We start from the raw sequence: 16,976 nt of genomic DNA, 5'->3' as shown, positions 1-16,976 counted from the left end.
GCATTATTTACAATGGCATCAAGGCCCGCCAAAATACATTTTAGTCAACTAAAATCCTATGATATTTAGTCGACTGAAACTAGACTAACACTAAGACTTTCCGGGTGACTAAAATGTGACTAAAACTAAATGAAAACCATTCAAGAGACTAATGACTAAAGCTAAAAATCAAAATTTGCTGCCAAAAACAACACTGCTCCCTTCCTCCCTCCCTTCAGTGCCCCAGCAAGACGTTCGGCAGCTTTGAGTCCACCAAGGGCTTCCCTGACGATGTGATCCAGTTCGCCCGGCACCACCCCCTGATGTTCAACCCTGTGTATCCTCTGAACCGCCGGCCCATCTTCCTCAGAACCAACGTGGAGTACAGCTTCACTCAGATCGCCGTGGACCGTGTGGGAGCCGCAGACGGGCAGTACGACGTCATGTTCATTGGAACGGGTGAGTTTGCAACGTTTTGTGTTTAAAAACCCTGTTCAGATCCGGAAACCCCTTTTAGTGTTTTAAGCATTGTGGTTATACTTTAGCGATTGAAAAGTAGCAGATCTACAAGCTCGTAGCGATGCACCGAGTGCCGCGCTACGAGCTTGTAGATTTGCTATTTTTGAATGGGGTCTGCAGCCAAATACAGATAATTTTGGGGGTCCTTGACATGAAAAAGGTTGAGAACCACTGACATAGGTTTTTTAGAAAACTGTTTAGAAGGATTTAGAAGAATTTTTTTTTAGAATCGGCCTCAGGTGCTTAAGAAGCAGTAGGTTTGTGTGTGTGTGTGTGTGTGTGTGTGTGTGTGTGTGTGTGTGTGTGTGTGTGTGTGTGTGTGTGTGTGTGTGTGTGTGTGTGTGTGTGTGTGTGTGTGTGTGTGTGTGTGTGTGTGTGTGCGCGTGTGCGTGCGTGCGTGCGTTTATATGCCCTTGACAAATGCGTACTTAATTGTGCGGTATTATGGGATACTGTATGTGTAATGTATACCTTTTTCTGCAGACAAGGGAACAGTACTTAAGGTGATCGGTGTCCCCAAGGAGAGCTGGAACAACATGGAGGAGCTACTACTGGAGGAGCTGGAGGTCTTCAAGGTGAGAGAGAAGATAGAAGAGAACTAGAACACAATTATGTTATATTGGTGTATAACATACACTTATAACACTGTATGTTCTATCTATGTGTTATGTAACCATGTCTTCTGTTCTTCAGGATGCATCATCTATCAGTGACATGCAGATCTCTTCAAAACGGGTAAGACACGCACGCACGCACGCACGCACGCACGCACGCACGCACGCACGCACGCACGCACGCACGCACGGACGCACGGACACACGGACACACGGACACGGACACGGACACGGACACACACACGGACACACACACGCACACACACACACACACACACACACACACACACACACACACACACATACACATACACATACACACACACACACACACACACACACACTGACTGCATAGAGCATACATGTACCACCAAGTCAAGGTCATGATCCAAAATGTCACCTCACCTGCATGGCAAAGGCATTGCATACATTTTGACTTTGACATTGGACAACCTCATATCCCTCTCCCTCCTCCCTTGTCGTCCACAGCAACAGCTGTACGTGGCCTCAGACACGGGCATAGCCCAGGTTCCCCTGCATCGCTGCAGTGTCTACGGGAAGGCCTGCGCCGAGTGCTGCCTGGCCAGAGATCCATACTGCGCCTGGGACGGCACCTCCTGCACACGCTACCTGCCCAACACCAAGAGGTACATTACGGGGTATAGTACGCGGGCACGGTGGCACAGTCGGTAGCCTCACAGCTAGAAGGTCCTGGGTTCGATTCTCGCCGGTATTATGGGATACTGTGGGGCGTGTTCTCCTCTCCGCGTCATCAGTTCCCATACCCTAGGTGGGGTGTATGTACCCTCACAAAAAACATGCAGTAATCCTGGTCTCTAAACTGCCTCCCCCTTGGCCAGCCGGGGCGCCTGATGGAGGGGAAAGGAACTGGTTGGAATAACGTGTTCCTTCCACGCGCTACGTCCAACCAGGTGAAACTCCCCCCTGTCAGGTGAGAAGAAGCGGCTTGGACTCCTCATGCATTGAAGGAAGCATGAGGTCAGTCCATTGCTCTCCCCAGGTTGGCAGAGGGAGTGTAGCACCCAGGATTACATTAAAGTAAACAATAATTGACACTGGTGGAAAACAATGGCGTACAAAAATCGTGGGATAAAAAATGAGAAGAAAAAAAGTAGGATGGGAGGAGAGTAGAGGACATGCACAGTCCTCCTCAGTGGTGTACCAAAAACCAAATGGACCGGCTCGTTTGGTTAGATTTGTACAGATGGACATTGAAGATTTGACTGTGTGTAAAAAAAGATATTCCACATGACTGTCAAAAAGAATAGAATAGAGAAAAGACATACGAATGGCATCAAACCAAAGCCAAAACAACACGCCATGTGACCGTAACCGTAAGTGATTATTCATAACTTGACGGTAATAACAGAGTAGATTTACTGAAGCCTTTTTTTTGGGGGCAAATACCGTATAAAAATACATTATTTTTTTTCATAAATGGAGCATCCATTGCTGTGTAATAACACTTCCCTCATTAAGCAATGGTGAAGTATTGTTTAACACATTTTGGGCAGGAACCCCTTTTGGTCTTTCAAGCATTATGTTATACTTTTGCTATTGAAAAATATTTTTTAAAAAATTTGAAAATGTGGCACAAATCTTTGAATATATATTCTTTCAAAGTGAATGTTTTTAACTCAGGTCTAAATGGGTTAAACATTGTTTTATAGGCGTTTCCGTCGCCAGGACGTGAGGAATGGAGACCCCAATACGCTGTGTTCTGGAGGTGAGACTCAGTCTGCTGCATCTATCTAACCCTAACCCCATTATCTAACCCTAACCCCAATACGCTGTGTTCTGGAGGTGAGACTCAGTCTGCTGCATCTCTTGTACTGCCATTATCTGTTCATAACCCACTATCACTGAAAGGCTTGTCGTGTCTTCATGTCTTCCAGTGGTGGAAAAAGTACTCAATTGTTTTACTTAAGTAAAAGTACCAATACTGCAATTTAGAACTACTCCATTACAAGTAAAAGTACGGAATTGAAAATGTACTTGAGTAAAAGTACAAAGGTATCGGCATCAAAATGTACTTAAAGTACTAAAAGTAAATGTACTTTATTGCAGAATGTTCCATTTCACAAGTTCAAAATGTGTGCAAAATCTATTGAAAATAGCAGATCTACAAGCTCTTTCATGGACATGTCACCACAGTGCAGCCGTAGGTCAGGAAACATGCAATAAAGTGCAGGCCTTCTACAATGGCTACTTAACCAACCTTACAATGGAAAGCCATTATGTTCTCATTCTAGACTACTAAGTTCACTTTTGTTCTTTTTGTTTAAGCAATCCCTCATTCCCACACTTGCACTCTTACTAGCATTGAGTGCTTCAGTGTCTGATATGTTGCTGACCACTGAGCCACTGCCAAAAAGCTCTCAACCTTTCACCTCTGGTGATCCCTCATCTCAGCCCACAATACCAGCTTTCTGTTTCCATCTGTCACTCTGCCACATAACTGAATCAAGCTAATCGCTTGGACAGAGTGAACCGGCCGCTAACACAATTACATCACGTGACATGTGAGACACAGCTAGTGTACAGTAAGAACAAATAAGAGGGTCAACGTGATTGTCTGCTTTTCATTCACCTCATATTGTATTTTATTTCCAAACTATATGCTTCTGTTCTGAAGATAAACAACATTATCATCTATTTATTTATACAGTAATTGCACAGAATATCTGTGCATGCCTGTGTGTCTTCCGTGTGTCCATTGCATATCTCAACTTCTACAACATGCTGTGTGTATTGCCGAGGACCTGAGGGAGTGATATGGGAAGTCGTTCGGATTGTCCGTAAATTTATCTACAATTTGCAGAGACGTGCGTGTGTCTGTCTGACTGTCATAACTCGGAAACCGTCCCGACGGTCCGGCCAATTGACTAGGCGTGTTTCGGCAATTTCACAGGATTGTTTGTGCCGAGTGGAATTACCATTTATTCAGTCAGACACTTTTGGCAAGATAAACCATTTATTGTAATGATATTGCATTCAATTTGGCGGTGTGACATCTGCTCCTGTACAGATTATCTGTGCAAGGCATGACACAGAATCTGAGATCACTAACATCCCTGAGCCTAGTTTACAACATAACATTGAACCCTTCTCAAGGGTATACGTGATACACACATATACTTTATCGTCATACAATCCACAGAAAGTAACCCATACAGGTAACATACAGACTTAGCGAAGAAATAAATGCCTCACAGAGGAGGCTGAGGAGGTGGAGGGGGGTTTGGTCACTGACTACAGAACAGTAAATAAATGCCTCACAGAGGAGGCTGAGGAGGTGGAGGGGGGTTTGGTCACTGACTACAGAACAGTAAATAAATGCCTCACAGAGGAGGCTGAGGAGGTGGAGGGGGGTTTGGTCACTGACTACAGAACAGTAAATAAATGCCTCACAGAGGAGGCTGAGGAGGTGGAGGGGGGTTTGGTCACTGACTACAGAACAGTAAATAAATGCCTCACAGAGGAGGCTGAGGAGGTGGAGGGGGGTTTGGTCACTGACTACAGAACAGTGCTGACCCTCACAGAGGAGGCTGAGGAGGTGGATGGGGGTTTGGTCACTGACTACAGAACAGTGCTCTGACCCTCACAGAGGAGGCTGAGGAGGTGGAGGGGGGTTTGGTCACTGACTACAGAACAGTGCTCTGACTCATATGCTGAGCATGTGTAGTATGGTGTTCTACTTGGTGTTCTATATGCTGAGCATGTGTAGTATGGTGTTCTACTGACTGAACCATTAGGCTTGAGGGCATATGTCTTAACTTATTAATGAAATCATTGGCTATTTTTGTGAAAGAGATGTGTTATAAAGGGAAAACATAGGGTCAAGATTACTAAGTTTCAAGTGATTAAGTTTAAGATTTTTGCTGCATGGACTGGAGGCTGACATTTATAGTCATTAATAACATTCATCAGCAACACTTGACTCATTTATGTCATCTCCTTAATGCCAGTGCGATGACATAATTACTTGGAATGATGGAGACAATGAGGGCCCCTGTTTGGTGTTAGACACACTCACATGCTGGCCAAATAATACATCACACACACACACACACACACACACACACACACACACACACACACACACACACACACACACACACACACACACACACACACACACACAAACACACACACACACACACACACACACACACACACACACAACTACTGAGGACGTCGATTGCAGGGCTCTTGAATAAGACCTCGTTGACGGGAAGCTGAGATTGAACTTTCCAATCAATACCCTCATCAATCAATACTGAGCTTAAGAAAGACTTGCTTGTGAGAGCAATAAGACTTGCGAGAAAGGAAGGTCCGCATGACAAAAAGGGTCTTTGTTTCAAAGGACATCAAAGCCACAATTTAAATGTAATCCTTAATGTGCTCTTTCGCAGGGCTGATCAGATTCAAAAAGGCTTGTCCTCCGGTTAGATTCCGGCTGTGTCGCGTGTCCTTCCCCGGGCCCTCTCTCTCTGCCCTCAGTCTTCCTGTCTCTTCTCTACTCTCCTATCTAAAGAAAGCAAAAGCAATATTACCTTCTGTTGTTGAGTGGTGCAACCACTCCCTTACGGTGCTATGTGTGTGGGTGGGTGGGTGGCTGGGTGAAAATAGCATGGTTGTTTTTCACCACCTGTGCGCAACCACACACACACAAACACACGCACATATTAACTGTATATATGGTGATTTCGGGTGTGCCAGTACAGTACAGTGACAGTAGAGGGTACAGTAGAGGGACCCCCACACGGTAACTCTGTCATTTCTCAACCGTTTCGGACGCGGGGCGGCTCGCCGGAATCGGGCCGGCACCCTGGGTGCGTTCCTGTGGGTCTGGAACTCCCCCCCCCCCCGGGGACCCCCACACAGAGTTGCACCGCTCACTTCATACGGGTGTGATTTTTTTATTCTATTTCCCATGATCTGATCCTGTCCCATCCTCCTACACTACTGTCACAGTCTGGCTTCATGCTGTGCTGTTGTTGAAGCCCTCTTCTGTTTGTGTATGCTGCCCTCTGCAGACCACCACAAGCATCGCGTGTTGGAGAGGAAGCTGTATGGCGTGGAGGGGAGCAGCACCTTCCTGGAGTGCATCCCCAAGTCACTGCAGGCCAGAGTCACCTGGACCTTCCAGAAGCATCCGCAGAACCCCAGGGAAGAGGTGAGGCCCGAAGGAGAGACACATATGGGATAGATTATGATGTAACTGTATGTGTATTTGTGGGAACCAAAAAAGGTCAGAAAGATTTCGACTTCTGAACATAATGCAAAGATTTGGCCTATATATATATATTACAAAATAAAATAGACTTGGTGAGCCTGATCTCCTCAGGCAGGGCATTCCAGAGTGTCTAAGCTTAGCCTCTAACTGCAAAATAAAATGTGTCGGTTATTATTTCAACTATTCATAAAGTTGATGTCCCACTCATACAGTCCTTTTATTAACACCCTGAGTGCACAGGACGAAGTTCTCCGCCCTTTCAATTAGTAACACCCAGTGCCCAGGACGGAGATTGATCAAAAGGACGGAGATTATTGATATCAAAACCGATCGCATCGCTCCACAGGCTGGGAGTGGGAGTGTCTGTTGGCAACATTCGATGTTGCGCAACAGTGGGACGTCATCGAAAATGTTCCCCCCCTGTTTGGCCGACAAGACCGAAAATCTTAAAACGTTAACAACTCTTGATCTAAAACATTCCGTCCAATTCTAAGCAAAGATTATGTGTTAGACGGCCCACCGTGGTCCCGTCGCTAGTCGCGGTAGAATTAATCATACCTCCCGTTGTTGTCGATCGCCTCTAGAGTGTTTTGGCTACATCTAGCTGCTTCAGCCACATCCTGGATAACATCCGGTCCGTCGGTAAAAGTGCTCCACTGCTATAAGTCGCTGGGCGCTATGATTTAATGGATTAAATAACCCCGGGCGTTCGGGGTGTTAACAGTGGAAGAATGTATCTTGTTCCATATAAGAATTGTGTGAGCTCTCATTTTCTCATTTAATTTGATCCCCTTGTTTCCCAGGTGCGTCTAGATGACCGGGTCCTTCACACTGACAGAGGCCTCCTGATTCGCAGAGTCCTGAAGAGAGACATCGGCGTCTACCAATGCCACGCCATGGAACACGGCTTCACCCAGACCCTGCTGGGCATCACCCTGGAAGTAGTCCCCTCCACGTCCGCCTCCATCTCCAACCTGCCCTCTGACGCCCCCGTCCGATTGGACCCCCGCAGCGGCGGAGGCGGACCCCCCCCTGCGACCAATCAGAAGCTATGGTACCGGGACTTCATGCAGCTGGTGGACCACCCCAACTTGAGCACCGTCGACCAGATATGCGAGCAAGTTTGGGCGCGCAAGAGTGCGGCGGAGCAGTCGGAAAAGGGCTCGTCGGCGACGCCAGTGAAACAAGTCCCGTCCCCGGGGGGACCCGCGGTCCGGCCGGCCGCCAACAACAAGAAGTGGAAACATCTTCAGGATATTCGGAAGGGTCGGAACCGCCGAACCCACGACGGGAAACCCAATCCACGGGCTCCACGCAGTGCAGGGGAGTAACGACAGGGAGAGGGTGGGGGGGGAGCAAAGTGACTGATTCCGAGAGAAAGAAAGGTGAAATGTAGATGGCAGGAAAGGCGGAAAATGATTGAAAGTGACCAAGAACTTCTGGAGGTGTTGAAACACGCACGCACCCACGCACGCACGCACGCACGCACGCACGCACGCACGCACGCACGCACACACACAGATACCTGACACAAGCACATTCTTAAACACAGTTACACTGAAAATACATACAGACACACATGTGTCATAACACCTCAGCACCTCCTCTGTTGTGCATATTTATCTACGGATGCCCCCCCACTAAAGACGCCCTGCACCCAACATGATCACCATCACCCCCACCCGTCACCCGTCACCCCCTAAACCCTTGTACCAGCAGCTAACTCCTGCATGTATAGCCTTGATTCTGCACGAGCCCTTTACTCAGATCCAGTAGCATACAGTAGGTGAGTGTATAATATGCAGGTATATGGGAGACCTCTTCCACCTGTCATTCCCATTTGCACTGACAATATGGATGATGGGGACATGCCTTCTCAGTCTAACACCCAGGTCTCCCGCGTGGAAAGCCAACATCTTAACCACTAAGCCAAAGGGATATCCCTATATGACTTGGGGGAGATATTAGAGAAACCTGATCCAGGTCACAGCACCATTGTAACACCCGGGAATCAAACCCGGGTCTCCCACGTGGAAAGCCAACATATGAACCACTTAGCCAAACTGATATCCCTAATGACCCGGGGGAGATATTAGACTGTGGAGGCCATCATCAGGCTGAGGTTGTGAGCTGCATCAGTCCATGAACCACTACAGAAGTATTGCAGTGAATAGTGGGCAAGCAAGCACAAATCCACCTTTTCAACAGTACAGCATCCTCTTAAATTACGTGTAGAAAACAAACTCAGCATACTACCACTGGCGCAAATTTGGAAGTGTGGGCGACGTCACAATATGGCCACCTCCACAACAACCACTACATGCAAATGCATGACCCCTGGACAAAGACTGCCCTGAAATCTGTATGGATGAACTCTCCGGGTGATTGGGCCCAGTAGAAGGCTGGTGATTGGGCCCAGTAGAAGGCTGGTGATTGGGCCCAGTAGAAGGCTGGAGAATGGACTCAAGTTTGTGTAGAGGTGGTGAAAATGTTCTCTCTCTCTCAACTGGAATATACTGGAAAATGAGGGCCTCTGACTGGAATAATGGAAGTGAATTATGTGCAGGTTGTACACATACATTTTGTGAGAAAGAAAGGGGTGGACTTCGCACAAATTGCAACAGAAAATCGAAATGTTTACTGATGAACATACATTTTAACATGTTAACTGCAAATTAAAACTTAAATACAATATAGTATTTTGAGATAATATACCTGGAATATGAAATGATTTGAATATGAAAAGATCATTACAAATATATTGCAAAAATCCTAACCCACTGAGTAATTTAAATTTTAACTCACAAGGGTTAAAAATAAAGTTTGTGGTTGATTGGAGACAGTACTAAACCCTTTGTGTGGACTGTGGACTGTGGATATCACACGACAAGAAGACAATGTCAAGATATTCCTTTTCAACTGGGGCGGCAACGAGAAATTGTGGCGTCACAAATTTCAGTATTTTTCAATACTTCCACTACCTCCTACCACTTGGATTTATTAAGACTTTTGATGTTATAAATTACATTATTTACTAGACTGGAACATTTGAAAGAGTTTCTATTGCAATTTGAGTGGGGTCATGTCCTATAATGTCACTTTGAATGATGCCTGGTACTGTGAGGCATGTCGAGGCATGTTACTAACAAAAGGCTACAATAATACTGTCATGGTAGAGGAGCGAGCTAATCGGTCAACATCACTACAGAGAACGGGTTGAAAAAGGTCATGGGACTCCGTGGTATGATTCCTACTGTTGGTAGCACATCTTGGATATGTTAAGGCACGACTATGATCCCCACAGTATATCGAAATGTTCTCAAGCAGAAAAAGAAACATGCCAGCCTTAACACAGAAAACTGGAAGAAATATTTCCTCATGCCTTTGGGTGAAGTTCTTTTTTTTTAATATATATATATATATATATGTGTAGATGTATACATAGATTAGAAGACAACTTAAATTCCATTCACACTCAATTTCAGTGCTAATGGAAAATGATAAGACGATGCTGTTTTGGTTTGAATCCTGGACTCTATAAATGGAATCAGAAGCCTGGTACAGTATATTCTTGTGTACAACTGGGAACAAATGCATTTCCTTTTCCAAACGGGAGACGAGTGGGTGTAAATATGGTGACTTTGAGTGTGAAGAAGAGAGAAGAGTGTGTTTTAGGGGCAGAGACAAAACCGTACAGAAATTGTTAGTGGACTCTGAAACTATGACAACCCATGATTTATGGGCTTCAGCATATTAGCATGATATTTATGAGTGAGATTATGATTTATTGTTTTTTTATTATTATTATTATTATTATTATTATAAATGGTTCTTTGTCTTGCTCTTTTACACTGTTATTGCATAATGTTGTTGTACAGTATGGATAAATGCAAATGCTAGATTGAGACAAATCTCTCACACAGTACACACACACACACACACACACACACACACACACACACACACACACAAAACTGTTCATTCGCGGCAGCCGGTGTACCTAAACTTTTCCTCTTATGCTACACGCTCTGTTATTATCACTGTTTGCAAATTATCTTTGATAATTGCCAGAATCACTATTCACAGCTTTCATTGATTATAGAATTACATTCATTTATTACAGTTGAACCATACAGTCCTTTGCTGCTTAACATCATCAATTCTCCTCCCATTTGACAGTACGGACCGTAGGGTGTTCCTATTGGACAGTACGGACCGTAGGCTGTTCCTATTGGACAGTACGGACCGTAGGGTGTTCCTATTGGACAGTACGGACCGTAGGGTGTTCCTATTGGACCGTACGGACCATAGGGTGTTCCTATTGGACAGTACGGACCGTAGGGTGTTCCTATTGGACAGTACGGACCGTAGGGTGTTCCTATTGGACCGTACGGACCATAGGGTGTTCCTATTGGACAGTACGGACCGCAGGGTGTTCCTATTGGACAGTACGGACCATAGGCTGTTCCTATTGGACCGTACGGACCGTAGGGTGTTCCTATTGGACAGTACGGACCGTAGGGTGTTCTTATTGGACCGTACGGACCGTAGGGTGTTCCTATTGGACAGTACGGACCGTAGGGTGTTCCTATTGGACCGTACGGACCGTAGGGTGTTCCTATTGGACAGTACGGACCGTAGGGTGTTCCTATTGGACCGTACGGACCGTAGGGTGTTCCTATTGGACCGTACGGACCGTAGGGTGTTCCTATTGGACAGTACGGACCGTAGGGTGTTCCTATTGGACCGTACGGACCGTAGGGTGTTCCTATTGGACCGTACGGACCGTATGGTGTTCCTATTTGCCGTCTGTAGGCCTACAGTCCTTTCAGTGTGTGTGTGTTTTACATGTAAACTATAATGATTGCTACCCTGATGGGGCAGTACAGAAAAACCCATTTGTTGGTCTTACGTGGTAAACAGTGTCCCCTTGTGTCCATTGTGTGTATAGGCCTGATTCCAGAGCCAATCTGTGGTACGATGACATGTAACTTTTGTCTAATCTGTCCGTGTGGGAGAAGATTAATTGCTTTGTAAGATAGAACACACTTTTATCTTTTTACATTCATGCGTTTCATGAATATCATATCCCTTTTATTATGACTGGTATATGGGCCTTATTTGTACTGCTAACTGGAGTTGGCGTATTTGACTGTGTGTTATAGATTGGTAAAACAGTAGTAGTCGTAGTAGTAGACCAGTAGTAGTAGTGTTGGTTTTAAATGATATGCAAAATTTATAAAAATAAATATTATTTTTTGACAGAAGTGAAATGTTGACCTGAAAGTCATCACGTCTATGATACTGTATGTTGGTGTTGCAGGCAGTACAACGTAGGCCCATGTGTGGATTTGAGATGTATCATGGAATCTTTGACATTATTTATGTACCTGGTCTAGAACGATCTAACAAACTCTTTGAAAGGTCCTTTGTTTGAGCGGAGTCCCTCAGGAGTCCCTCAGGGCTCTATATTAGTTACTTTATCTTTACCGGACATACAGTAGCCGATCTGCAAGCTTACACCTTAGGTGTTAGCTTGTGGATATAAGCTTGTAGATCTGCTATACATGTCTGCAAAGGTCTTTTGACGTCGCATGCTGAGAGAACAGAGAAAGTCACTGCAACAAAGATGAAGGCAATAAGAAAAGAGGTTCCGTTATATATTACTGTATAGGCCTATACGTATATAGCCTACGTATATGTATCCATATACATATATGGATACACAACATGGCTATCTATCTTGGGTAATCATTGTACACATGCACCATTGCAATAGCCCTTTTTTAAACTGCAAAATGGAGGGTTTTCTGTTCTTCTCGTTCGTTTGTTTTGGGGGAGTGTTGTTATGCTTACAGGTCTCCATTAAAAATGCCCTTTTGAAATTGCGTGACCAATATTTGTGGCTTCGACACCAGAGACGGAGGGAACAAATGAAAGAGAGAGAGAGAGAGAGAGATGGAAAGAAAGCACAATGTTGAATATTATTATGTCTGTGTATTTATGTCTGAAGATAAGCTGGTACGTAGTGGTGGATGTTTACTTTGTTTTCTTATCAATGTAGATTTGTCATCTGTACCCTTCTCCCATTCTGCTGAACAAGGTAAAAATGTTAATATGTTTTTTTTTTGTACATTATTATTATTATAACCAAAGGGGTTAAAACTTCCTCAATCCAGTGTCCAATAATTTAGTCACCATTGTTGTTCACACTGCCCCCCAGTGGACACTTGTTATATCCCCTTGCTATGTGACGCACCCCTGTATGTATGATACACAGTAAACATCCTCAGTGTCAATTAACTGGGTGTACAAATGACAGAATAATTTGGTTTCATTTGCACAACAGTTCAATTAATACGCAGCGTTTACTGTGTAGCTCACAAAAGTTTATGTTTGTGTGAAAGACAGACAGACAGAGCATGCATGTACAGTAGTAATAGTATATGTACTGTACCCTGCTGGGGGGGGGGGGACAGCAGAAACCAGCCTGAATATGATGGTTGCTGTTTTTTTCAGCAGAGTATGTATAGTATGCGTGCGTGCGTGTGTGTGTGCGTGTGTGTGTGTGTGTGTGTGTGTGTGTGTGTGTGTGTGTGTGTGTGTGTGTGTGTGTGTGTCACAGTGTGTGTGTGTGTGTGTGTGTGTGTGTGTGTGTGTGTGTGTGTGTGTGTGTGCGTGCTTCAGGGGACAGGAGAGTTGTGTATACTGGTTGAGGTGCGTGTGACTGTGTTTAGGGCAGTCTGTCACCGTTCAGAGGTTGGAGAGGCAGACATGAACAACATGGCACGCTGTAAAAAATGCTCCCAGAGGTGTTTGTGAGTTTGTCACATTGTTTTTGGTTAACACAATAAAATAAATACCCAGTTACTTCAATGTGTGGTTATCTGTTTTGTTATGTTAGACATACAGTGATGCAGTGATGATTGACAGATGATTGACAGATGTATGTATATAGTCTACTGAGATTATTTTTTTAACCGGGAAAGCATCCTTTTAATTTTAGATTTAAGTATTTGTTTACTCATTTTAATGACCTGTAAGTATATGCTTTTAATTCAATTTTCAACTTTCAACTTTTTTACAAATTTTGAATACACGTAGGCTATCTGCTACACCAATATGTTGGAATGTAGTCGCACAGATATTTTTTGATCGAAGTAAAAAGTTCCAGCATGTGTCTCCACAGTAAGCTGAATTATAAAAAGTGTGAATGGAGTTTCTAGGTGAAAGTGACGTGCCATAGAGCTGCCATTGACCCCCATTCTGAATTTCTCAAATTTAAAAGTACTATATTTCTAAAACGATGAAACATTTCAAAGATTCCTTTTCAGGCAAACATGTCCACCGTAAGATGAACCTAAATAGGTTTGAATGGGGTTTCTAGGTGTAAGTATGTAGGACTAGTAGCATGCCAAAGTTTGTGCTATTGCCATTGGGAATGCATTGGGCGTTTAACTTAAATAACTCAGAAACTACAAAACATTTCAAAGTAAAAAGTTCCAGCATGTGTCTCCACAGAAAGCTGAATTATAAAAAGTGTGAATGGAGTTTCTAGGTGAAAGTGCTTTTTTGACGTGCCAATATCTGCCATTGAGCCCCATTGTAAATGTCTCAAATTTGAAAGCACTATATTTCTAAAACGATGAAACATTTCAAAGATTCCTTTTCAGGCAAACATGTCCACCGTAAGATGAACCTAAATAGGTTTGAATGGGGTTTCTAGGTGTAAGTATGTAGGACTAGTAGCATGCCAAAGTTTGTGCTATTGCCATTGGGAATGCATTGGGCGTTTAACTTAAATAACTCAGAAACTACAAAACATTTCAAAGTAAAAAGTTCCAGCATGTGTCTCCACAGAAAGCTGAATTATAAAAAGTGTGAATGGAGTTTCTAGGTGAAAGTGCTTTTTTGACGTGCCAATATCTGCCATTGAGCCCCATTGTAAATGTCTCAAATTTGAAAGCACTATATTTCTAAAACGATGAAACATTTCAAAGATTCCTTTTCAGGCAAACATGTCCACCGTAAGATGAACCTAAATAGGTTTGAATGGGGTTTCTAGGTGTAAGTATGTAGGACTAGTAGCATGCCAAAGTTTGTGCTATTGCCATTGGGAATGCATTGGGCGTTTAACTTAAATAACTCAAACTACAAAACATTTCAAAGTAAAAAGTTCCAGCATGTGTCTCCACAGTAAGCTGAATTATAAAACGTGTGAATGGAGTTTCTAGTTGAAAGATTTTTTGACGTGCCACTATCTGCCATTATACATTTCTCAAATTGAAAGCACTATATTTCTAAAACTATGAAACATTTCAAAGATTCCTTTTCAGGCAAACATGTCCACCGTAAGATGAACCTAAATAGGTTTGAATGGGGATTCTAGGTGTAAGTATGTAGGACTAGTAGCATGCCAAAGTTATATATTTTTTTCGGACGGCATACTATAGCATGTCGTTTTTCGTGATTTTGGACTATTTGAAAAAAAGATGAAAATCATGAAAAAACGACATACTATAGTTCATGGTTTCGGACGGCATACTATAGCATGTCGTTTTTCATGATTTTGGAGGATTTGAAAAAAAGATGAAAATCATGAAAAAACGACATACTATAGTCCATGGTTTGGGACGGCATAATATATTATGTAATATTTTCATGATTTTGGGACACTATGTCAGAGCCAGGACTTGAACCTGCAGCCTCCTGATTCCCAGGCAGGCTCTGTACCCAGTGAGCTACTGTGCATGCTGTTCTTAAAAGGCAGAATAGATAATGACAGAAGAGCCAGAGACGTGTTTCCATTGTGGTTCATAAACATTCGAACGTCTAGAGATAAACAACAGCAAAATAAACAATATACAAATCTCCTGTTATTTTATTTTTTGTATTTTATTTTTGTATCAATGTTGTACTCAAAGGGAACAGCAGACTGTGTTGAGGCAGGTAGCAAGTAGATCAGTGACTTAGCACACTGGCTGCATGATCTGGAGATTGTGGGTTCAAACTAGCCTGGCTAATAAAACAGACTAATATCACACAACACTGTCGCGGTATATTAGTCTGGGCTGGCTCCACTTGGATTTCATTTCCCGGGGGGCGGGTTCATACAATGTCTCTTGTCCACAATTGGTCAGAGCTACTGTCAGTCAAAGGTCTCAAGCATTGTCACTGTACCAAAGCCCGCCCATATTGCATACCGTGTCCCGATTGGTCCGACCTGTTCTCGGTTGTAGGAAAGAGGCGTGCTACTGAGCCTCGCCAGACCGTAATGCGCTGGTAGGCATTTTTTTTTTGCCAACGGCTGATTCGGTCTGGTTTATTAACCAGGCTAGGTTCAAACCCCACTCAAATCTTTACTTGCCAAAATCTGCCATTGACCCCCATTCTGAATTTCTCAAATTTAAATGCACTATATTTCTAAAACGATGAAACATTTAAAAGATTCCTTTTCAGGCAAACATGTCCACCGTAAGATGAACCTAAATAGGTTTGAATGGGGTTTCTAGGTGTAAGTATGTAGGACTAGTAGCATGCCAAAGTTTGTGCTATTGCCATTGGGAATGCATTGGGCGTTTAACTTAAATAACTCAAACTACAAAACATTTCAAAGTAAAAAGTTCCAGCATGTGTCTCCACAGTAAGCTGAATTATAAAACGTGTGAATGGAGTTTCTAGTTGAAAGATTTTTTGACGTGCCACTATCTGCCATTATACATTTCTCAAATTGAAAGCACTATATTTCTAAAACTATGAAACATTTCAAAGATTCCTTTTCAGGCAAACATGTCCACCGTAAGATGAACCTAAATAGGTTTGAATGGGGATTCTAGGTGTAAGTATGTAGGACTAGTAGCATGCCAAAGTTATATATTTTTTTCGGACGGCATACTATAGCATGTCGTTTTTCGTGATTTTGGACTATTTGAAAAAAAGATGAAAATCATGAAAAAACGACATACTATAGTTCATGGTTTCGGACGGCATACTATAGCATGTCGTTTTTCATGATTTTGGAGGATTTGAAAAAAAGATGAAAATCATGAAAAAACGACATACTATAGTCCATGGTTTGGGACGGCATAATATATTATGTAATATTTTCATGATTTTGGGACACTATGTCAGAGCCAGGACTTGAACCTGCAGCCTCCTGATTCCCAGGCAGGCTCTGTACCCAGTGAGCTACTGTGCATGCTGTTCTTAAAAGGCAGAATAGATAATGACAGAAGAGCCAGAGACGTGTTTCCATTGTGGTTCATAAACATTCGAACGTCTAGAGGTAAACAACAGCAAAATAAACAATAGACAAATCTCCTGTTATTTTATTTTTTGTATTTTATTTTTGTATCAATGTTGTACTCAAAGGGAACAGCAGACTGTGTTGAGGCAGGTAGCAAGTAGATCAGTGACTTAGCACACTGGCTGCATGATCTGGAGATTGTGGGTTCAAACTAGCCTGGCTAATAAAACAGACTAATATCACACAACACTGTCGCGGTATATTAGTCTGGGCTGGCTCCACTTGGATTTCATTTCCCGGGGGGCGGGTTCATACAATGTCTCTTGTCCACAATTGGTCAGAGCTACTGTCAGTCAAA

At 43.4% G+C, this 16,976-nt stretch overlaps 1 protein-coding gene across 1 annotated transcript in view; it reads left to right on the top strand.

Moving 5' to 3' along the window:
• Positions 1 to 10,798, top strand: part of sema3b (sema domain, immunoglobulin domain (Ig), short basic domain, secreted, (semaphorin) 3B) — a 123,338-nt gene extending 112,540 nt beyond the window's left edge. The window contains exons 12-18 of the mRNA XM_079530042.1: positions 219 to 438; positions 982 to 1,073; positions 1,192 to 1,233; positions 1,602 to 1,759; positions 2,804 to 2,859; positions 6,173 to 6,312; positions 7,176 to 10,798. Of these exons, the coding sequence (XP_079386168.1) occupies positions 219 to 438; positions 982 to 1,073; positions 1,192 to 1,233; positions 1,602 to 1,759; positions 2,804 to 2,859; positions 6,173 to 6,312; positions 7,176 to 7,703 (1,236 nt within the window). The 3' untranslated portion in view covers positions 7,704 to 10,798. The remainder of the gene's footprint in view (positions 1 to 218; positions 439 to 981; positions 1,074 to 1,191; positions 1,234 to 1,601; positions 1,760 to 2,803; positions 2,860 to 6,172; positions 6,313 to 7,175) is intronic.
• Positions 10,799 to 16,976: the final 6,178 nt, after the last annotated feature.

This window comes from Electrona antarctica, assembly GCF_951216825.1.
Source record: "Electrona antarctica genome assembly, chromosome: 2".
NCBI classification, from domain to species: domain Eukaryota; kingdom Metazoa; phylum Chordata; class Actinopteri; order Myctophiformes; family Myctophidae; genus Electrona; species Electrona antarctica.
This window is presented reverse-complemented; position numbering and strand designations above follow the sequence as displayed.